The sequence below is a fragment of the Carcharodon carcharias genome, chromosome 10 (genome assembly GCF_017639515.1).
Source record: "Carcharodon carcharias isolate sCarCar2 chromosome 10, sCarCar2.pri, whole genome shotgun sequence".
NCBI classification, from domain to species: domain Eukaryota; kingdom Metazoa; phylum Chordata; class Chondrichthyes; order Lamniformes; family Lamnidae; genus Carcharodon; species Carcharodon carcharias.
This window is the reverse complement of record NC_054476.1, coordinates 73,134,780-73,158,145: the sequence shown is the minus strand read 5'-3', so window position 1 is coordinate 73,158,145 and position 23,366 is coordinate 73,134,780. Positions and strand designations below refer to the sequence as shown.

Genomic DNA, 23,366 nt, shown 5'->3' with positions numbered 1-23,366 from the left:
CTCCCTAACTAAACTAAAATCAACTCCCAGTTTAAACAACAAATTTTATTTGTTTCAATTGTAGCGCTCCAAATGAAAATCTACCTTTATGAATATCATCTGTAGTCAGTCACCTTTAAATAATGTTAAGCGTATAATTCACCAAAAAAGAAACCCGGTAAAGGTATACATATTGTTGGGGGCAGGGCGAATGTGCAGACCACCTCAATTTAGGACCTCCATTAAACAAGAAAGTGCTAATATAAAAAATAAAAACACGAAATGCTGGCAATGTAAAAGGAACCAATGTGTAATTCACTTTAATTTACCCCAGAATTTTTCCCATAATTTGTTGCCAAGGGGTTTGTGCACCACGAAAAACTGGCTAAAAGTTATAAACTTCACAAAGCTTGAGCATCAGTGTCTGATGAAGCAGTTTTCACACCTAAATAAAAATGCTTCTCACATTGATTGCCTAAAGTGCTTGAGCACCTGATGAGGTGAAAAATACTCTGAAATATCACTGAGATAAAAGCAAAGTAATGCGGATGCTGGAAATCTGAAACATAAACAGAAAATGCTGGAAAAACTCAGCAGGTATAATAGCATCTGTGGAGATAATGACAGGGTTAATGTTTCGAGTCAGTACGACACTTCTTCAGAGCTGAAGAGAAGTAAAAATGTGATGAAATTTATACTGTTTAAGGGGGGTGGAGCAGGTGAAGCTGGATAGAAGGCCAGCAATAGGTGGAGGCAAATGAGAGATTGACAAAGATGTCATGAACAAAAGGACAAAGGAGTGTTAATGGTAGTGGTACTGGCTAAAGGAGGTGCTGATGATAGCGTTAAGGTCAGGAAGCAGAATGTGGTATCTCCAGGACATACGTTTCTCAGACTGCTGTTCTCACTGCATTCTGAGATCCATACTCAGTGCCATGCCCGCCATATGAACACACTCGACCTCTCCCTCCAGCAGCACCAACTCACCCTATCTTAAAGTTGTCCTTGTCCCCAGTTTCATTTTATTCTTCACCTTAACAAGAAACTTTTCCTCTTCCTTTCAGGTGCTAAGGCACGGAAGCTGCAACAACTCATTGATACCAACGCATATCCAGGACCCTCCACCCCTTCCCGTCCCTCTGACACCACCCCGTCTTCTAATCCCAACCCCGGCCGTGTATTCACCATAGCCTCTGACCTCCCCCTCTCTGATGCTGAACATTCAGTACTCAGCAACGGACTCAGTTTCATACCCTTACGCCCTCACCTCAATGAATTTCGGGCTCAGCACGATGCTGAACTCTTCTTCTGCCGCCTTCGTCTCAGTGCTCACTTCTTTGGGCAGGAGTTCTCCTCCCGCTCGATGGGTCCTTTCTCCCACCTCCAGTATTCCCCCTCCACCTGGACCCCTCCCTCTGGCCTCTTACCTGCTCTTGATCTTTTCATTGAGAGCTGTCAGCGTGACATCGGCCATCTCAATTTCTCTGCTCCTCTCACCCACATTAACCTGTCCCCTTCTGAGCTTGTCACACTCTGTTCTCTCAAGTCCAACCCTGACTTTGTTATTAAATCTGCTGACAAGGGTGGTGCTGTTGTTGTCTGGCGCACTGACCTCTACCTCGCAGAGGCTGAGCGCCAACCCTCAGACACTTGCTCCTACCTCCCCCGGACCATGACCCCACCACCGAGCATCAAACCATTGTTTCCAGGACTGACACTAATCTCATCCCCTCTGGAGATCTCCCCTCCACAGCTTCCAACCTCATAGTCTCCCAACCTTGGACAGCTCGCTTCTACCTCCTTCCCAAAATCCACAAACGGGACTGTCCCGGTAGACCGATCATGTTAGCCTATTCCTGCCCCACGGAACCCATTTCTTCCTATATTGACTCCATTCTTTCTCCCCTTGTCCAGTCTTTTCCCACCTACATCCATGATTCCCTGATGCCCTACTACATATCAACAATTACCAATTCCCTGGCCATAAATGCCTCCTCTTAACCATGGACATCCAATCTTTCTAAACCTCCATCCCTCACCAGGATGGTCTGAGGGCTCTCCACTTCTTCCTTGAACAGAGGCCCAAACAATCCCCATCCACCACTACTCTCCTCTGTCTGGCTGAATTTGTTCTCTCACTGAACAATTTCTCCTTAAACTTGCCTCACTACCACCAAATAAAAGTTGTGGCTGTGGGTACCTGCATGGGCCTCACTTATGCCTGTCTCTTTATGGGGTATGTGGAACATTCCTTGTTCCAGTCCTACTCAGGCCCTCTCCCACAACTCTTTCTTTGATACGTCAATGACTGTTTTGGTGCCGCTTCATTCTCTCGTCTGGACCTGGAAAAATGTATCAATTTTGCTTCTAATTTCCACCCCTCCATCAACTTCACATGGTGCATCTCCGAGACTTCCCTCCCCTTCCTTGACCTCTCTGTCTCAATTTCTGGTGATAGATTGTTCACCAATATTCATTATAAGCCCACCTACTCCCACAGCTACCTTGACTACAGCTCCTCACATCCTGCTTCCAGTAAGGACTCCATCCCATTCTCAGTTCCTTTGCCTCTGTCGCATCTGTTCCGATCATGTCACTTTCCAAAACAACGCTTCTGACATTATTTCTTTCTTCCTTAACCAAGGTTTCCCACCCACAGTGGTTGACAGGGCCCTCAACTGTGTCTGACCCATCTCCCATGCCTCTGCCCTCACACCTTCCTCTCCCTCCCAGAACTACGATAGGGTCCCCCTTGTCCTCACTTTTCACCACACCAGCCTCCGCATTCAAAGGATCATCTGCCGCCATTTCTGCCAACTCCAGTATGATGCCAACACCAAACACACCTTCCCTTCACTCCCCCCCCACCCCCGTTGGCATTCCGTAGGGACTGTTCCCTCCGGGACACCCTGGTCCATTCCTCCAACACCCATTACACCTCAACCCCCTCCCCCCACTGTCCCTTTACTTGCTCCCTCCTTACTGTCCAAGGACCCAAACACTCCTTTTCAGGTGAGCAGCGCTTCACTTGCACCTCCTTCAATTTGGTCTACTGCATTCGCTGCTCACAATGTGGTCTCCTCTACATTGAAGAGACCAAACACAGACTGGAAAACTGCTTTGCGGAACACCTTTGGTCTGTCCGCAAGCATGACCCAGACCTCCCTGTCAGTTGCCGTTTCAACACTCCACCCTGCTCTCATGCCCACATGTCTGCCCTTGGCCTGCTGCAATGTTCCAGTGAAGCTCAACGCAAACTGGAGGAACAGCATCTCATCTTCTGATTAGACACTTTACAGCCTTCTGGACTTAATATATTGAGTTCAACAACTTCAAACCATGAACTCTGTCCTCCATCCTCACCCCTTTTTATCCCCTTTTTTTAATATTCATTTTTATTTTTTTTTCCGCTTATTTTTATTTGTATTTATTTTCATTTTTATTTATTGTTTTATCCCCACTTTTTATCCTATTTTATATCTTTCTTCCTGCCACTGTCCCCCCCCCACCCCACTCCCACTAATGCCATCTGTCACTTGTTCATGTTGTTGTTTTAGAGTGCTTACCCTTGTCCTGCTATTACCGCATTCTGCTTTCTGACCTTAATGTCACCGTCAGCACCTCCTTTAGCCAATACCACTACCATTAACACCCCTTTGTCCTGTTATTTATGACATCTTTGTCAATCTCTCCCTTGCCTCCACCTATCGCTGGTCTTCTATCCAGCTCCACCTGCTCCACCACCCACGCCCTCAAACAGTATAAATTTTCATTACGTTTTTACTTCTCTTTAGCTCTGAAGAAGGGTCATACACACTTGAAACATTAACTCTCTCTTTCTCTCCATAGATGCTCTTAGACCTGCTGAGTTTTTACAGTATTTTCTGTTTTTGTTTCTGAAATAGCACTGAATTGGTTACTCTTACATTTTGACACCTAGACAGAAACACTTGTGAATAAAGAGCTCAGCATATTAATTGGCAAAAGGGTTTTTAGTGAGGCCACACGCCACTTCATAAACACAAAATGTAATTCGCATAGCCATTTTGCTCATTTAACAAGTCTTGCCAACATTGGAAAAGATGGTACAGCAATTTGTGCAAGGAAATTTTATCCTTGTAGTTGTTTTATTCATTTAACAATGATTAATTTAGATTTGACTGTAATAAAGTAAGATAGCACAATTATTGAAATATGGAGTAAAAACACAATGTGCAGCAAACATTTTAATATTAGAAGAATGACTATAAAACAAAAGTTCAAAAGTACTTCATTGATTGTGAAGTGTTTGAGATGTCCTGCTGTCATGGAAGGCAATATATAAACACAGGTTTTTCTTTTCTTTCAAATACACAGAAGATCAGACATTTAAGTCCAAGCCCATTATGAAGCCAATAATGCCAGGTTATTCCTTCTCAGTCAATTTCATCCTTGGAAGGAGCTAAGGAACAGGTCACTTCCCTGCTCTGTCAATCAGGATGAAATGCATGCCATGTGGTCACCCTAAAGAGGCAATGAGGAAAAAATAAAAATAAAAAAATAAAATGAAATACTTTGGCATTCTTAGCAGATGGTATATATCACTCCTGTATTGAACATTGTCAGTTGTGGCTGTTGAGGCTGATTTGTGAGTGGGTGTCTCTTCTGCAGCTGGCACAGATGAATGGATTCGGGCTGAAGTCAGCTGATCTTTTTTCCTTCCGCTGAGCTTTCTTTTCCGTCATTTGGTCATTCCTTTTGTCCTCTGCTTTATTCCCTACCCTTCCTGACTGCTTGTCTCCAGACGCTCCGGTCAGTAGTGAGGATTTCCCATGGCATCGACTATGATCCTGGGCAATTTGAGGGCTCGCTTACGGACATCCTTGTATCGCAGATGTGGGCGACCTTTTGGCCTCTTGCCTATAGCAAGCTCGGCATAGAGCATGTATTTGGGAATGTGCTGTAATCCATTTGGCTCACATAACCTAGCCAATGGAGTCACCACTGACTCAAGAGGGTAAACATGCTGGGGATCCCTGCATGCTGGTGAGCTGATGTCAGATCTGGCATGCAGGTAGGCACCCTCGTTTGAGTCATTGAAAGTGTACGATAGCAGCATGGAGAAAAATATGCCAAAGAGTGTTAACGCCATGGTGCAGCCCTGCTTTACCCTACTATTGACCTTGAAAGCCTCCAATGATGCTCCATTGTAACTGATGAAACTGTGCATGTTCTCATGGAAAGAAGGAATGGAGTCCAGGAGTATAGGCAACAGCCTATTTTCTGCAGCAGCTTAAAGTGTCTGTTTCTGCTGACAAGGTCAAAAGCCTTGGTGAGGTCTATGAAAGGCAATGTAGAGTGATCTGCACTGTTTGCGGTTCTTCTCCTGTTACTGCTGGAGTGAGAAAATCATGTTCACTGTCAATCTGCCAGTTCTGAAGATGCACTGAGAATCAGGGTGAAGCCAGGGTCTGCGATCTAGTCAGAGCAACTGGAGAAAAGAACTTTTCCACAATACTTAACTAGGTGATGCCTCAGGAATTGTTAGTCACCACAGTCCTCTTTGTTTTTGTACAAGGTGGCTCACTTTGCAACTCATTTTGCATCAAGTATGTCTTGAGGTACAAATCTTTGCCTCCAGCAGAAGCACTAAAGTTGATGGGGATGCTGCAGCAGTGCCGGCTTTCCACATTTGATGATTTCAGTGGAATGACATTGTTTCCTGGAGTTTTACGAGTGGCAAAATGGTCAATGGCCTTGTTGATCTCTACTATGGCCAGCTTGATGTCCAGCTCCTCCATGACAGAAAAGTTTGCAATTGCGCTGAGAACATTTTCAGTGACAATGTTCTCCATTGCGTAGAGTTCAAGGTAATACTTCACCCACCTTCCCATCTTCTTGCTAGGTTCAGTGATGATCATCCCTGTCTTTGTCTTCAAAGGAACTGATTTAGTTGCTGCTGGGCCTGTTGCTTTCTTGATTCCTTCATACATCCCTCTAGCATTCTCGGATTCAGCAGCAGATTGTAACCAGCATTGATTGGCGCAGTGTTGAGCAATCTGCTTGGACTTGATTCTGGCAGCTCTGAGAGCATCTAGATTTTGTTTGCTGGGGACTTACTTGCAGTTCATGGTTGCAACCAAGATCATCACTGAACCTCTTGGTTGCAGCTACTGGCTCCATTTCAGTCCAATAAGGCTCAAACCGATCAGCATTCCTCTGATCTTTTTCCCGTATGCAGTGAGTGCAGAGTGATAGAGGGTGTGATGCAGGTGATCTCATTTTGACGCCACACTCTGTCCTTGGGAATTGTTGTCCGAAAGAGCCTTGGTCGAAGATGTTGAGGATCCCATGAGTCCTTTGTGGGTCAGTGGCATGGCAAGTGTTGATCCAAGGATGACCTTGGAGTGGTATAGTTTCCTTGGCTGAAGCCTGACATTGCTACACACCAGGGAATGGTCAGTGTCACAGTCAGCGCTGTGATAGCTACAAATGATGAGGACACTTTTGAGCGTGGTATATCTGGTGATGATGAGATCTAGTCAGTGCCAGTGGATGTCTCCAGGACGCCTTGTGTCACGACTTAATTTGGAAGTGGCTGTTCATCACACAGAGCCCATGGTAATAGTGCAGCTCCAGCAACCTCTGTCCATTTTCAATCATTTTTCCAGTTTCTTGGTGTCTTATGCAAATTGGCCAAACCATGTAGTTGGTGCCCATTTTTGCACTGAAGTCCCCTAGAAGGTACAATCCCTCAGTGATGGGAATTCTGCTGATGGCAGCGTCAATTGCCTCATAGAATTGATCCTTGACATCAAGGGTAGAGGTGAGTGTCAGGGAATAGATGCACGTGAGGTTAACTGGGCCTACGTTTGTTGACAAGCAAAATGTAAAAAGCCTGGCTGAGCCTTCTGTTCAATACAGTGCTTTTTGTAGTGAAATCCACTCCTTGCTCACATGTTGCTTCTTGAATTTTCCCGTGCTAGAAGAACATGTCGTGTTTCTCTTTAAGGGATCCACTTAGAGTGAGCTTAGTTTTTTGCAGTGCAGCAATGTCCACATTGAGCCTTGTAAGTTCTTTGTTGATTACAGCTGTCTTACATGCGTGCACCAACCTGCAGAAGATCATTGGTAAGGCCAGGACACATGGACCTTATGTTCCAGCTTGTGTTACAAAAGACTGGTGTCTTCTTTGTTGAGTTTGTCTTGCCTGGTGCATAGATTAGCAAGCCGCCTGTCGAGAGACGACCCTCCAAGCTCCAATGAAGCAAGATGGCCATGGCGGGACATCCCTTAACTGACTGGGGGCTTGAGGCAAGCAGTAATTATCTAGTGAGACATGATGATCTCCCCAACCTTCGGGAGTAAACCCTGGTGCTTATGCTCTACACAAATAGAACAAGAGTTTAAAACCAATAACTGTTTCTTCCCATGTTATGCCAATGTAAACCATGAAGCTGGAGTGTCCTCTCCAGAGCGTAGGCCTGGGCAAATAGTATGGAGACCTTGTGTTGCCCAAGCATCAGGACCCTCCTCCCAGCATTACTACTATTGTCCGAAGGAAAGGATGAAACCAGTACTGTTTGTTGCCAACTCTGCTGCATGAATTGCTGGAAAGCTATCTGACAAATGACAGATCAGCACCTATGGGATTCCACAGTAGATTTTCTGTCAGGGTTCACCGTCTTAGGTTTATTCTCTCCAGAGACACCCAAAAGGCAGTGGAGCTATTTTGGGGACCAGCGGTGTAACCATACACCAGTGGGCCTGTATGCCAAGCATTTGGGGCCAGGCCTCCTCTGAAGCCCCTGTAATTTAGCCTGGGTCCACGAGGCACACAGTTTATGTGTGGGAGGCATTTCATAAGGACTGCTGACGAAGAAGCTATGCACTGGCAGGAGAGGCTTACGCATTTGGCTCTCTTTTCTTTATACTGATAGCTAGCTCTGAGACTTGAAAGCAAGAGATGACAAACAGACTGACCACTACTCACCACTGATTATGCTAACACACTTGAAATATTGCATCAATTGGAGCTGCACATAGAGTAAATAAAAGCCCCTTTTTAAAAGGAAATAAAAGGGCTTCTAAATTGACCTTTCTCTTGGCCAGAGTTCAATTGCCCAAGGCCAATTCAATCCAGCCATGTTTGTACCATAGGGGCAGTTATCTTGCAGCTAGAAATCCACATTTTATAATGATCTATCATACGTCCTCCAAGATTGCAATTCACTGAATGTTAAACAGCATGATTGCTGCCTTCCCCCCACACAGCTATATCTGTTTGCAGACAAAGGCTTTCTTTGTTCCCTCTCACTTGATAACATGATAATCAACTCAACTATTTAAATGTTTTTATTTAAACCCAATAGTCTGTTCACTTTATTTGGCACGCCTTGCAAATGGCACTGGAATGCAATTGTATTGTCTTGAAACCCCATAAGGCAAGAGTAGAAATTCTGATTCAGGTGGTAAATATCTTTATTTTTATACAGATGGTGTTCCATCCCAAGTTCCAATAAACATCCTGTACATATAAAATCTCCAGGACAACCTTTTTTGTTACACGGGACCATTGTGTAGAACAAGACCAAATGCTGCTTTGCTGTTTGGGAGCAGGCAAGCAAAATTCACAGCATGTCTGCCCTTCCCACATAGCCAACACTTTGGAGCCTCAACCCTGCTGACCTCTCAGTGCAAGACAGACAGAAAGTTGGGGGAAAAAATCATGTTTAATTATTTCAACAAACCAGGAATGGTGTCTGTTTCTTGTTCATGTAAAAAAATACTATTCACTCATTCAAACATTTTAAATGCATAGATAAAAGCAAAAAACTGTAGATGCTGGAAATCCAAAACAAAAACAAAAGTACCTGGAATACCTGCTGAGTTTTTGTTTTTATTCCAAATGCATAGTTTTTAGAGACTAGAACTTTCACTTATTTTTCTTCCAATTCCCTTATCTCTCTGTGGCAAATGCCAATTGTGACCTAGAGTCCTCCACCAAGGCTATTCAGCAGCCTGGAGGTGAAGTGGAATGTTAACCTGCTAAACCAACCTGGACCAGTACTGATTCAGTAGCTCTGGAGTTCAAAGTAAGCTGAACTCTCATCTTCATGTTTCAATCCATTCATGACCTCAATGCTCCCTATCTCAATAACTTCCTCCAGCTCTACATTCCTCTGAGAACTCTTAGTTCCTCCACCTCTAGCCTCATGTGTATCCACAGTTTCCTTCACCCTAACATTGGCAGCTGTGCCTTCAGCCATCTTGGTTCTAAACTCGGGAATTCCCTCCCAAACCTTCCCAACTCCCACTCCTCCTTTAAGATGCTCCTTAAAACCTTCCCCACACTTTTGGTCAACTTTCCTATGCCTGCTTCTTTGACTCAGTTTCCATCTGATTATGCTCCTTGAAGTGCCTTGGGAAGCTAAAGGTGCTATATAATTGCAAATTATTGCTGTTACTTAATGTCTCTCAGACCCCATGGCCACTCTCCTGCAACTCCATTTGTATCAAATGGTTTTGTTTGCATCCAAAGGGTGTCATTGTGTAAGGAATTTAAGGGAGGTACACATTGGGAGAACTGTTAAACAGGCTGCTGACTCGTTATCACCTGTTTTACACTATTGCACAAAATCAAAAATGCCCTGAAGTAGTTTATCTAGAAAAGTCATTGGTCTGACCACTAGTCTGTCCTAAATTAGTTGATCTCACTCAAGAAGCACTGCAGTTGAACTCAGCTATTAGGGAGAGGAAATTCATTCATTCCTGCTTCAGCTCACAATTCATTGACGCCTGTTAGAAGCACATGCTTATGAAAGTTGAAGGAGGTAGGGACTGGTTTCCAATGTGATGCCACACAAGGTAAAGCTTCCTGCTGGCTCATATCATTGAGACTTCCACATGAATAAGGGCCATTTGAGCAAAATATTATATGCTAATGGTTGTCAGTGGGACCACAAGGGGTCAGTACAGTCAGAGGAAGAGCAAAAACGGTGAAATAAACAAGCACATTTTAAGAGAAGTCCATTCCAGTTCATCCACAGGAAATTCTTTGTCCTTAGACTGGATTCAGAACACAAAGGATAAGAATATCAATCCTTCTCTGTATCAAAACCTACTTTCCTGTCTCCTTGGGTGTCACAGATCATATGCCATTTCTCTGCTGAAAGGGCAGTGAAGTGGCCTACTCCAAGTCTGTGCCCAAGGCAGTCTTGCACCATTCACTGGAAGATGTGTGAAAGTGAGTTGGCCTCAAGTTTTACCTTTCCTCCTTTTCTGAAAGCATCAGATTTTGAATGGTCTTGTCCTATTTTTTATGGAGGAAAGTGTGGGGAAGCCCAGTAGTGGATGAAGAACGCATCATGGCCAGGGACATTAAGGCACCGCTGATCTGAAAGATAAGGGCACATTTAAATAAAAGCACACGGATTCTTGCACAAATCCTGGCCAGATGGATGCAGGAATTTGTTGTTGGAGGCTGCAGCTGTCAAACCTTGGGACTTGAGCTCACCAGCTCAAAAGAATAGTTACTATTGGAACACAGCGAAAAGGAAATGGAATCGATGTGGATGAGTGACTTGTGCCATTTTTAATTGCCTTTTTGCCTGTTTCCACCAGGTTAAAATAAGGTTCTGTCTGCGTGACACTCATTCCTCAGAGTTGTTCCCGCTCTTCTGGCTAGCAGAACAAGAGCAACTCCGAGCAATTTCCTAGCCAGCATGTAGAAGAGCCTTGCCAACAATGCCAGCATTAAGTTGGAGTCCAGAACCACTGTCAAATATAAGACCGTACAGTGAAGATGTCTGTTGAGTAACAGAAGGATGACAGGCTCTGTTATTTTTCAGTAAACTCTCAGTAGGGTAATGCTGAAGAATTCAGTTCCTGCTACAAAGTCTACTTCCAGTGAAAAGTGAAATAGATTTGATTTACTTTCCAATAATGTTAAATCACACAAGACCCTGAAAACTTTTATTAGCTGCCCTCATTTATTTAGTTAAATAGAAGGTATACTATTCATGATGCTCACTGATGAACCAGAGTGACAAGTCAGCAGTTTTGTTGCAATATTTTAGAAAATGGGATTTTCTCTCTCCCTCTCCCTGTGTTCTAATACATTCTAATCCTACAATTAAATGATTGCTAAAATGTTTTGGCACAGACAAGTCACCACAATCGTTGAAGTATGTGGGAATGTGGAAGAAGAAAGGAGAGAAGTGGATCTGGCTGTAGTCCAGGGGTTACTGTTTCATGTTTGCTTATCCTGTAGGAAAAATAAAAGACCATTCAAAGGCTTTGAAACTCCTTGGGGAACAGATGCTACTTGATGTGTGAAAACTTCAGGAAGATCTTGCTTTGCAAAATCAAAGGCAAGGTCTCCCTAGCACTGCCTTTCAGCTAATTAAAAAAAACGTGTAATAAATTGATTGACTTCAAAATGGCAATGCCCATTAATAACATTTACACCTTGTACATGATGCAACCCACTTGGACTACAAAGATTAAGACTTTCCATAAAATGAATGTGTACAAAGGAGCATGTGTTCCTGACCAGAACCTGATGTTCCTGGCTGGCCTGTGCCTGGTCTAGAACTGCGTGACTCTGACAATGAGACACAAAAATAAGTTCTTGCCATGGCTCTTTCTCACCTGTGAGGAATGGGTCTGGCCACATTCCTGCTGAGCGCTCCAGCCAGTTGGACCATGCCAGACCAACTATCCTTCATGGAGAAGGTTATGTAGGAAAACGCCTTTGATCACAAGTCTATCAGGCAGTGGTCCACACATGATGGGTAAAATTTTTCGCTCGGCAGGCAGGCACCTCCCAACCCGACTGAGCGTCAAATGATGCGTGATAATGTCAGGCGAGCGTCCTGATGTCATTGCACATTTGTGCTGTATTTCTGTCAGCAGTGTGCATGCCGACAATTAAAAGGCCATTAAAAAGTTAATTAAAAGAAATTTTTTGCTGCCCATCCAACTTTACATGGCGGAAAAGTGAAAAGGCCAAGTGGCCTTTGCGCTTTTTTGCAAATCTCATCCACGGGCAGGATGACGTTTCCAAAAGCAAATAAAAATAAAATGAAAACTTTAATTCTTCATTAATAACATGTCCCTGCTCATGTGACAGTCACATGAGGGGACATGTTTCATTACATTTTTATTTTTAAATTTTTTTTCATATCTCTTCATCTCCCTGAGGCAGCTCTGTGCCTCAGGGAGATTATGAAGTGCACACTCACATGCATGCATGAAGATCGCGCTCACCCAGCTTGCCCTCCTTCACCCCAGCATAGGCAGCACTGTGCACTGCCGCTTGTTTTTCATGTTAAGGCCCGTTGAGCATGTTTTCCGGTGCCGATTGCGGGCGGCGGGTGGATTCCTGACCTTCCCTGCCCGCCCCTGCCAAACCTACTCGACATGGGTGAAATTCTGCCCAATGTCATCAAGGCAGGAAAAGGAGATGATAGTTTCTGTCAAATGATCCATGAGCAGACCATCAAAGTAATTTGGCAGAATGCCCCATCGCCAGAACTTTCAAACAAGCACCAAGATGTAGCTTGGCTGGTGATGAGAAAGGCTCTCCCCATCAGATCCTTCCTACGTGGCTGAGTCTCAGCCCCCTTCAAACGTTGCCCTCAAGGTGGCCGTGGTGGCAAAGGGAACATTGTCCACCTCCTTTTGGAATGTGCCTTTGCAAAGAAGGTCTAGAAAGAGATGCAGTGGTTTTTGTTGAGGTTCGTCTCGAGCAACACTGTGATTCGGACTATGTGCACTATGGGCTGTTCCCAGCAAAACACTCCAAGACAAACATCAACTGCTGCTCTTTGGTCTGCCCAAAACTTGCTGGTTTTATAGTTCAAAGAGGTGTTCATGACTGAGTGTTGCAGGCTGGCACATTTCAGGTTTAGAACTTAGTGCAGAGGGATGCAGCAGCTGCAAAGGCTCAATGGGGAAAGGACACTGCCTAAGGTCCTCTTGTCATAGTACACTGAGGGGCTGGAAACTATTTAAGATCCCTCAGGCGGTATCTTTGTCAAGGAATGCATATTGTAAATAAATTGCAATTGTATTGAGGTTCCTCAGAGTGCCACATGCTGGGTAGAATCTTCTGCCTTACACTGTGGTGAGTCTGGTAGTGGAGACACTGCCACTTTCCCCCTCCACCCTGATTAAATCAATGGCCGGAAGGTCTGTGAATGGCCTTCCCACCCTGCCATTAATTGAGGATCTTAAGTAGGCCTCAGTTAAATGTTTACTTCAGGGCCTCATCCCACTGTTATTAACAGCTGCTGGTAATTGTATTATAAAGTTTAGCTTGGCTATAGAAAAGGACAAAGCACAATCCAGAATAAGAATAATTAATTGGGGGAGGGCCAACTTCACTGGGGTGGGAACATATCAGGCCCAGGTAAATTGGAATCGAAGATTGGCAGGGCAAGTGGTAACTGAACAATGGGCTACCTTTAAAGAGGAGTTAGTCTGGATACATTCAAGGCACATTCCCATGATGGGGAAAGGTAGGGCAAACAAATCCATAGCTCTTTGGATGATGAAAAAGTTAGAGATTAAGATGAAACAGAAAAAGGGTGCATATGACGGATGTCAGGTAGGTAATACAATTGAGAACCAAGCTGAATATAGAAGAATATATAGAGGGGAATTGAAAAAAACAAATAAGAGAAGCAAAGAGAGAGAGTATGGGGAGCAACTGGCAGCTAACATAAAAGACCATCTAAAAGTTTTCCATAGGCATATAAATAGTAAGAAGGTGGTAAAGGGAGGAGTGGGACTGATTAGAAACCTAAAAGGGTCTTTATTCATGGAGGCTCGGGACAAAGCTAAAGTACTATATGAGTACACTGCATCTGTCTGTACCAATGGAGAAAATGCTGCCCTGGTCATGGTGTAGGAGGAGGGAGTTGAAAAACTTGACGAGTTAAAAATTGATGAAGAGGAGATAATAAATCAAATCATGTTTAACTAACGTGTAACACATATCTGAAGAATGCCATGCCTAGCGGATTGAGATGGTGTAGCCCTTTGGGAAACATAACATAATAAATGTTATTAAAACATTCTGAAGTCTTTGTTCTGTTTACCTACATTGCTGAGGCATGTCCTGTCCAATTAAAATAGAGGTAGTATAGAGTAACACAACCATTCCAGGCCAGAAAAGAAATGATTGGATAATTTCCCTGTCAGTCACTGCTATTAGGGGCTGGGATTGATTTTATACACGAGTTGTTTGTTGCAGTTTGTAGGGACTCATTTCAATCGATTGTAAATAGACTTTATAAAAACATTAGTGAAAGGTGCAGAAGTAGACCATATAACCCTTCGAGTCTGTTCAGCCATTCTGTAAGATCATGGTTGACCTTCAACCTCAACTCCAGTGTCTCATGTTATCCCCATATCCCTTGATGCCAAGTGTCTAAAAATCTATCAGTCACATTCTTGAATATACCCAATGGCTGAGCTTCCACAGGCCTCTGGGTTAGAGAATTTCAAAGATTCACAACCCTCTGAATGTAGCAATTTCTGCACATTTCAGTCCTAAATGGCCACCCCCTCTTATCCTGAGATGATGTCCCCGAGCTCTACATTCTCCAGCCAGGGAAATAACCTCTTAGCATCTATCCTGACAAGCCTTCCAAGAATTTTATATAGTTTAATGAGATCACCTTATACCCTTCTAAACTCTGGAGAATATAGGCCTATTCTACCCAATCTCCCCTCATAAGACAACTCTCTCAACTCAGGAATTAATCTAATAAACCTTGATTCAATGTCTCCAAGGCAAGTATATCTTTTCTTAGGTAAAGAAACCAAAACTATACACAGTACTCCAGGCATGGTCTCACCAAAGTCTCATATAATTGCAGCTGGATTTCCTTAATCTTATACTCCTACTGCCTTGCAAAAAATGCTAATATATCTAGAGTATCAATGAGGGATCGGGGAACAGAGTGCTTTGTGAGATGAGTGCTAAGTCAGGAATTTAGAGCAATTGGGATCACTCTGGTAAGTAATTCTCAAGCTGTAATTAATAGTTAGAAACTGACTTAGTTTCTTTTATATTATTAAATTCTAAAAGCTAATTAAGCAAATAACATAAATAGACTTTCAGTTACCCATAACAACTGTGACCATTCTTAGCACTCCAACCTCAGTCACTGAGCTTTAGCACACAGATGGCTTTTGTGTATGCGCTCACTCAGAAACTAAGCTCCAGGTCATTGTCAACTCCTTCTCTGAAGCACATGAGAAAATGGGCCTTTCACTAAACACCCAGAAAACCAAGCTCCTCTTCCAAATAACTCCCACAGCACAACACCTCCCCTGCCCCCATCATTGAAGATCAACGGCGAGATCCTGGAAATGTCACCATTTTCTATATCTTGGGAGTCTCCTCTTGACGAAGGTAGACATTGATGATGAAACTTATCATTGCCTCCAATGTTCGATCTCAGTCTTTGACTGAGTGAGGAAAAGAGAATTTGAGGACCAGGTTCTCAAACCTGAGTCTGGGCAGACGCGATCCCTGCACTCCTATATGTTTCAGACATTCGGATAACCTACAGCCAGCACGTCAAAGTACTGGACAGTACCATCAGTGGCGTCTTCACAAGATCCTCCAGTATCTCATGTTAACCCCATATCCCTTGATCCCTTGAGGATCCTGTGATCCTTCAAGTTTAGTGGCAAGAAAGGTAGTCTACCAACAGTGTCCTCTCCCAAGCCAACATGCCCAGATCAAGGTGCTAAGCACTCAAAAACAGCTCCACTAGGTGGGACATGTCGTTTATTTACCTGACACCAGATTCCAGAGAAACTGTTCTACTCAGAATTCGGTTGCAGCAGGAGACTCCTGGAAGGACAGGGAACACTTTAGGGATGCTCTCAAAGCCTCCTTGAAAAGATCAAACATCCCCGCCGACAGATGGGAGTCTCTTGATTGTGATCAACCAAAATGGGGAAGGTTTATTCGAGAAGGCATCAAACGTAAAAGACTTCATCAGGGATATGCAGAGGTGAAGTCTAGATGTTGCATAGAGTGCACAAACCTCCCAACAAACCATCGACCTGACCCTTTCAAGCAACACCTGTCCTGCACTTGGCAGAATCTGCAGATCACTTATCAGCCATTTCAGAACCCATCAAACCTGAGTGAAAGCAAGTCATCCTCAAGCCCAAGGGACCGCCTAAGAATAAAAGATAATTTTTAGCGCACTGTAATTGCAATCCAGTTTGCATTCCATTGTTAACTTCTCACCAAACTTGATATCACAGAAAGCAAATGAAATGGTTAAGTTCTTAACTTAGCAAAATTGTTATTCTTTAAAGTTATGAGGGTGGATCTGCACTCCTCTTACAACCCCTCAACCCTGGCCTCACCTTCAGCCTGCTTAGTCTCTCCTCCAAGTAGCACTAAGTTTGGCAATCCCTGTATCTGTGGTAATTCTGAGATCCAATGCTTTGCAGCTTATTTGCTACATTACATCAATGACTACACTTCCAAAGCAGATATCTGGTGATCATTAAAAGTACTATATAAATGCAAGTTTTTTTTTCTTTTAATACGTTGCACCTTATCATGCCCATCATGTGTTCTTGGCAGACAGGGGTGTGTGGATGGTTTCTATTACCTTGCATTGCCTTTTGTAGGCAAATTGTGTGACCGCACCATCTTTTGCAATTTATGGTTTTACCAAGTATTGATTTTAATAAAAGAAAAAAATCATGTGATGCAAACACAGTGTAGAAATTCTGTACCATTGTACTGGAGAGTTTCAGAGCTGAGAGAGGATGCTCCAAATCCTTGAAATAGTGTAAATGTGAAGAAAGAAATGTCCCATGTGTAGAAGGCACATTTAAGGTAATTGGCAAAAGGAGCCATGGTGACATGAGAAAAAACTTATTCATGCAGCGAGTGGTTAGGACATGGAATGCAGTGCCTGAGGGGTGTGGTGGAGGCAGGGTTAATCGAGGCATTCAAGAGAGGGTTGGATTATTATTTGAAAAGAAAAAATGTGTAAGGCTATGGGTAGAAGGCACTAGGTGAATTGCTCCTTCGAAGAGCCAGCACAGACACGATGGGCCAAATGGCCTCCTTCTGTATTGTAACCATTCTATGATTCTGTAAGGAGATTATTTCACCTGAGCTGTGGCTTCAAAATTGGACACCGGGAGTACAATACCAGTAGACTTTAAACAAAAAGGGCGTAGTCAATAATTGGAGCTATCAAAAATAAATGAATTATTTGCTGATTTGGCACCATTAAACAGGACTAGGCAACTAGATAAGAACAGTTTGAAATATTGTATAGACAAGTGTAGCCATAAAGATAAAATATGCCAAGTGATATTATGGTTTTTATCATGTTGGGACCAATGGGTTGTCACCTATTTAATTCAACTAGTTAGATTGGTCATAAGGAGTGTCAGGGAATTACTTTAAAGGGTGAGGGATAAAATTCAGAGATTTCTGTTCTAGGAAGTTTTTTCAGATCACCTAATCTGATGGAGACTAAATTGAGCCTAGGATCATATGAGTTATATATAGTATGTGGTAGAACTAGCCTCATTAGATCAAATAGGTCTTAATCACATCCTTTTGACAGGTTCCTAAAATAAGGTAAAAGAATTCTGTCTCCCAGGATCTCAAAACTGTGTGGCGCCTTGCTTCCTTCAGTCGTTCTTCCTATAATATAGAAGCTTTTAAAAACCAAGTTTGACATCAACTAATCACTTTTTCTTGATTTCCTTTGGCCAGGATTTTATGACCCCCTCCGCTGGTCCGGCAGGATATCACAGTCCTGCTGAACTGAATAGAGATTTGAATGGCTCCCCGCATCCGCTGGAGGGGAGACATGGCAGGGCCATAAAATCCTGGCCTTTGTCTTTTCTGCTACTGTTTTTGACCCTGGTTGTGCCCTGCACTGTTGACTGTGAATCTTCAGCAAGGTTCCTCAATAGAAAGAGTTGCGATATTGCACAACATTGTAACATTGTAAACATACTGTGTTACTGTGTTTAAGGCTAGGGATTACTCTTGTGTATTTTGCTTTTCAATTTGACATTGCTTCGTTAATTTTGAAAAGTGTATTAATTCCCTTATTTGAACCTTCCAGGTTATTCTCTAACAAATTTTCATGGCACAGTTATGCAGAGTTAATAATTTTTTTGCATCTGATTGAAAGTATTTGGGTTTATTAAGAAATATTAAAAATAGAACAACAGTATGCTGGTACACTCAACTGTTCTATGCACTGGTAAGGTCAGAAGTAGGTTGCACATCAAGTTCTTCATATGATCTCAGCTGTGCCATTAGGGAAGGCACCAAAGCAAATACCAGCCTATTCTGTGTGACAGTACTAGCAGGCAAGTCAGTTAGGGTTTCTCTTGTATGCTTTTAGCTGACATGTAGACTAAACAACATTATCTAGAGGCCCAAGGCAGGCTGTTCTATCTCCTTGGCCTGGTAGTGATAGGCACAGGAAGGAGAAACATTACGAAGTCAATGGACAGCATTTTCAGCCCGACACGCAAGAGCGTGAAATAGTGCGCAATGACGTAAAGCGAATGTCCCGACGTCATCGCGCACTCACGCAATATTTCAGTCGGCGGGTGCGTGCGAGAGTCGGCAGGGTGCCCGTCGACAATTAAGAAGGCTATTAAGCCCCTTAATCAATTAATTAAATTGAATTTTTCGTTGCCCGTCCAACCTTACATTTCGCGGACAGACGAATAGGCCAGGTGGCCTTTGCATTTTTTGCGAAACCTCATCCATGGACGGGGTAAGGTTTTGAACAGTGACTAAAAAAAAATAAAAGTTTTTAAAACTCATATTTCACATGTCCCAGTTCATGTGACCGAGTCACAAATGGGGACATGTTTTCCTTATTTTCAAAATTTATCTTCAGCTATGTGCCTTCAGGGAGCTTTCGTGGGCAGCGGACTGTTGAGCGGGTGCTCCCGGGCCTGCCCTATGCCCGCCATGCCCACCCAAGGGGAAAATCCTCCTCAATGTCTGCACAAATTGGTTTGGAAGAGCACTCAGCTAGAGTACAGGGAACAGCAACTAAGTTGATAAATGGAATTGAGCCACTGAGTTGTGAGAAACGACTGAGAGGTAGGGATGTTTATATTGGATAAAGGGCTGCTTTGAAGAGATTGCCACAGTGGTTTTCAGGAACTGAATAGGAAGAGGTAAATTCTATCCCAATGTTCAATATTAGCCAAAGCTCAAGAATCAAAGGATATGGATGAGAGAAGGTGAAGACAGTTAAGATATATCTTCACGCCAGAGTTCAAAATGCACGGGGTCAGTGGGCGAATTCACCCTTTAAAGCTACTGAAAAGCCTATGAAAATAAATGATTGGGCAATGGAGAGGCAGAATCTGAAGAGCTGCTCCTCCATTCACAGATCCTGTCTCTCCATGTTCACTGCTCCAGCTTGTCCAATCACAGGTTGCCTGAGCAGTTATGCTGGCTGGTCCTGCTGCCAGCATCACCAATCACTTCCACAGGAAGGGAGATAAAAAATGGCTTCTGCTGTTGGGCTTAGATAACCTTAGATAAATTAGGGTAGGGTATGTGGTGTTGGGGTGCGTGGAATGAATGTGTACCCTGTGGTTCAGTGGGAGACATGTGATCTTGGATTGGAGGCTTTGGAGGGTGGATGAATTGCCATTGGTGTATTCCAGTTCCCACTTGCTTAGTCCTGTCCTCCACACCAGCCCCTCAACATTGTTCCAGACATGTCTCAGTAGGGGAATGTGCACACAGCCAATGGGTCACACTTAACTTGGACTTGGCCAGCGGCTCTGCCCTGCTGGAAGCCTCAATTGACAGCCAGAACTGGGAGGAGGGAGAACAGGATAGCAACAAGCAGCAGGAGGCCTCACTCAGTGATGCTCCCCCATGGGCTCCCCCAGTGACTGAGTTGGTGTTAGGACCTGGCTCAGGATGAGGAGATGGACAGGCTGGGTTGGGGATGCTGGTGGGGGAGCGCAGCAGCATAAGGAGGGGGATACACAGGCCAAAGAGATGCAGAAATGCTGTGGCCTCCACCTGAATGAATTCCACTGTTTCTCATATTCCTTAAAGGCACTAACACCTTGGTCTGCAGAGACTCTCTCAGGAGAACTATGCATTTAGACTCTCTGTGCAGTGTGGAGCAGGAGTATATATTTGGAACTCAAGGTGTTTGGAAGTTTTTCTGCATGAAACAGCAGGTAGTGGTTCAAACAATAAACATTCTCAAGGAAGTTATGGCTGCCAGGTGAATAGATGGTGGCACTGTTGGCTGCAATGCTGAATTTTTTCCTGAGTGTAAAGAGCGTAAACTACTTACAATTAATTTTTTAAAGGGGTTGCGTATGTGAGACTCATTCCCAATAAGTTACCTTGTACCAAGTAGTTAGAATTTTCATTTTGGACATAGAGTATGGGAGATTTATTTATGGTAAATTAACAGAGACATCTTATTTATAGATTACAATTTATAAGATTTAATGATATATATACACAATCTTTGGTATTTGTGCTACCTTAGCTAAAGAAGGAAACCCTAAAAAAATCAACAGAACTTCAGAAGGTAATGTTATGATATGACTGCATCACCTAATAAATTAGTGAGAATGAAAAGGGAGCCCCTAAAAACCAAAGGGGTAGCTCCTGAAAATAAAAATGTAGCCCTCGAGAAAATTTTAAGAGCCCTCAAAAGAAAAAAATAATTTGACCCTTGCTTCACACAGGGCTGCTAAACTACCTATTTAGCAAGCCAGCAGAAGTAGAGAATGTTATGAATTTCAGGAAACTGATGGTTGCATTTTTGGTAGATCGTGCTATTAAGGACATGCAAGATAAGCAAGCACTGCAGAAAGTCTATGACCTTCAGGCCTGATGAATTGCAATAGCCTTTCAGGGACATCATGGAGTGGAGAAAGTTAACTGTACCTAGGGATGCATCATTGGTAATTGTGGAATTGTGGGGCTTTAATGATTTCCTTAGCAAGTTGGGCAAAAAATTCCTAGGCATCCTCTTGAAATCACCCAGTTTTAGTTTTCCATCTTTTCAGAGACAATATAAAGTAAGGGATACAGGGGTAGAGGGACCTGGTTGTATATGTGCATAGATAATTGAAGGTAGCAGGACAGACATAGAGAGCAGTTAATAAAACATACTGTATTCTGGGATTTATTAATAGGGACATGGAGTACAAGAATAAGCAGGTTATGCTGAGCTTATATAAGACACTAGTTAGATCTCAACTGGAGTGTTGTGTATGGCTCTGAACGCCACACCATCGGAAGAATGTGAACGCATTGGAGAGAGTGCAGAAGAGGTTCACAAGAATGGTTCTGGGGATGAGGAACTTGTGTTATGAAGATAAATTGGAGAGGTTGGGACAGTTCTCCTTAGAGAGGAGAAGACTAAGAGGAGATTTGATAGAGGTGTTCAAAAACATGAGAGAGCTGGATAAAGTAGATAGGGAGAAAATGTTCCTGCTCGTAAAAGGATCGAGATCGAGGGCACAGGTTTAAAGTGATTTGCAAAAGAAGCAAATGTGCTGTAAGAATTTTTTTTTCACACAGCGAATCATTCGAGTCTGGTTTACACTGCCTGGAAGCGTGGTGGAGACAGGTTCAATTGGGGCAATCAAGAGGGCATTAGTTGATTATTTGAATAGAAAGAACGTGCAAGTGTACAGGGAAAAGGCAGGAGAATGGCACTAAGTCATAATGCTTACTTAGAGATCCAATGCAGGCATGATGGGCCCAATGACCTCCCCTGCACTGTAACAATCCTGTGATTCATATTTGCTTCCCCTAGTGGCTGGAGTGAATGATGCATCAGATTGCATGATTTAATGGTTAGAGTAAGCATTGATGGGCCAAATGCTCTCTTGATATATTCATTTGTAGGATGAGCTTTGGAAGAAAAGTTCTTGGTTTTGCTTTTTTTAAAAGTGAGTCAATAGAAGAATTGACCAGACTGAAGTCCAAAAATCAATAGAGCCCTTATTTTACACCTAAATCAGGCTTCTCTTCTCAGCTACTAATTATCTCCATTGTTGATTTCCTTGCAGATGCAGAGAAGCTGAGTGAAGCTACTGATACTGGCAGGAGAGCTGGCTCTACCCATGCTGTGTCCAACAAAAGGAAGATTGACGACTCCAGTGACAGTCAGGAGGATGAACAGATGGTAAATGACTTTTGAACAGTTTCTTTAGAGGAAAAAATTCAAGCCTGAGCCATGCTTCTTTATCTCTATGTCTAAAGTTGCAGTGGCCCAAAGCCATTACAAAATAATTTCCCGATCCATTGTAAGGTAAATTGCCTCTCCAACCCCCAGATGCATATGTAGGAAGTAGAGAAAGACAGCCAGTTTCTAAAGCAGAACTCTTCCCATTCTCATTCATCACAGTGATATTGAACTTTCTGCAGCAGAGTTCAATCACAGGTGAGTGTGCTGTTCCCTCCTGGGTTCCAATTAATTTGAGAGCATGGAAAGGGAGGAAGGAGTAAAACAGCAGCAGTTAGTGGCACAGGAGTGTAAACTGTGCAATGGGAATTGATCTTTGTGATTACAATTTTAATAACAATTGCAGCAAGAGGCTGTAAAACATTTTAATGAGCTCTGTATTTTAGTTTCTCTTATTATATTTTTTGTTGGGATATGAAGTTATACTTATGGTATCTTTTGCCCATTCCTAGTTGCCCTGTAGGCAGTAAGCGTTAACCATTTAGAATCCCACTGGCTGAGAATAGCCTGCAGCTGTGGGAATTTTTCACCCTTTATACACTACAGTGAGTCTCGCCTTCCTGTTGATCCCACGGGGAACCTCAACATGAAAATGGTGATGAAAGCGACTGGCTGAGAAAGCAGGCAGTAACTATGTCTCTCTAAGGCTTGTTATCTCCCTATTGCCCACCCAGCTGTGAGGGAGGTATGGCTGAAATGCCTTGCTTCGCCTGTAGCATGCTACGTGGGCATCACGAGCCAGAGGTTGCTGTACTGCTTCCTCCCCATTTTGATAACGTGTGGTTGTTTAGAGCTAGTCACTGAATCTATGGTCATCTTGGCTCTTCTAAACCACAGTGAGTCGAGGCTGAACTGGTAGTTGGCCCCAAGGGGTCAATCAGCACATGATGACTTTTGGTGTGGTAACCTTCAGAATTTGACTGGTCGAGAATAGCTATTAAGCCTGTGCTCTGCCAACCACAAAAAAAAGGTTCTACCTCAGACAGGGACAGTCAGCAATATTCCGCCCACCTCAGAACTTTGCACAGTGGTCAGGTGGCCAAGGGACAAGCAACCTTGACCTTTTTGAACAGTCAAGAGGAAAGTCAATTACCATCTATCAAGGGCCCGGCATCCCTCAAGGGAGTACAA

At 43.3% G+C, this 23,366-nt stretch overlaps 1 protein-coding gene across 1 annotated transcript in view; it reads left to right on the top strand.

Moving 5' to 3' along the window:
• LOC121282846 (N-acetyl-beta-glucosaminyl-glycoprotein 4-beta-N-acetylgalactosaminyltransferase 1-like) overlaps positions 1-23,366 on the top strand; it is an 827,662-nt gene that overhangs the window by 240,037 nt on the left and 564,259 nt on the right. Inside the window, exon 2 of the mRNA XM_041196659.1 lies at positions 22,060-22,175. Within this exon, the coding sequence (XP_041052593.1) occupies positions 22,060-22,175 (116 nt within the window). The remainder of the gene's footprint in view (positions 1-22,059; positions 22,176-23,366) is intronic.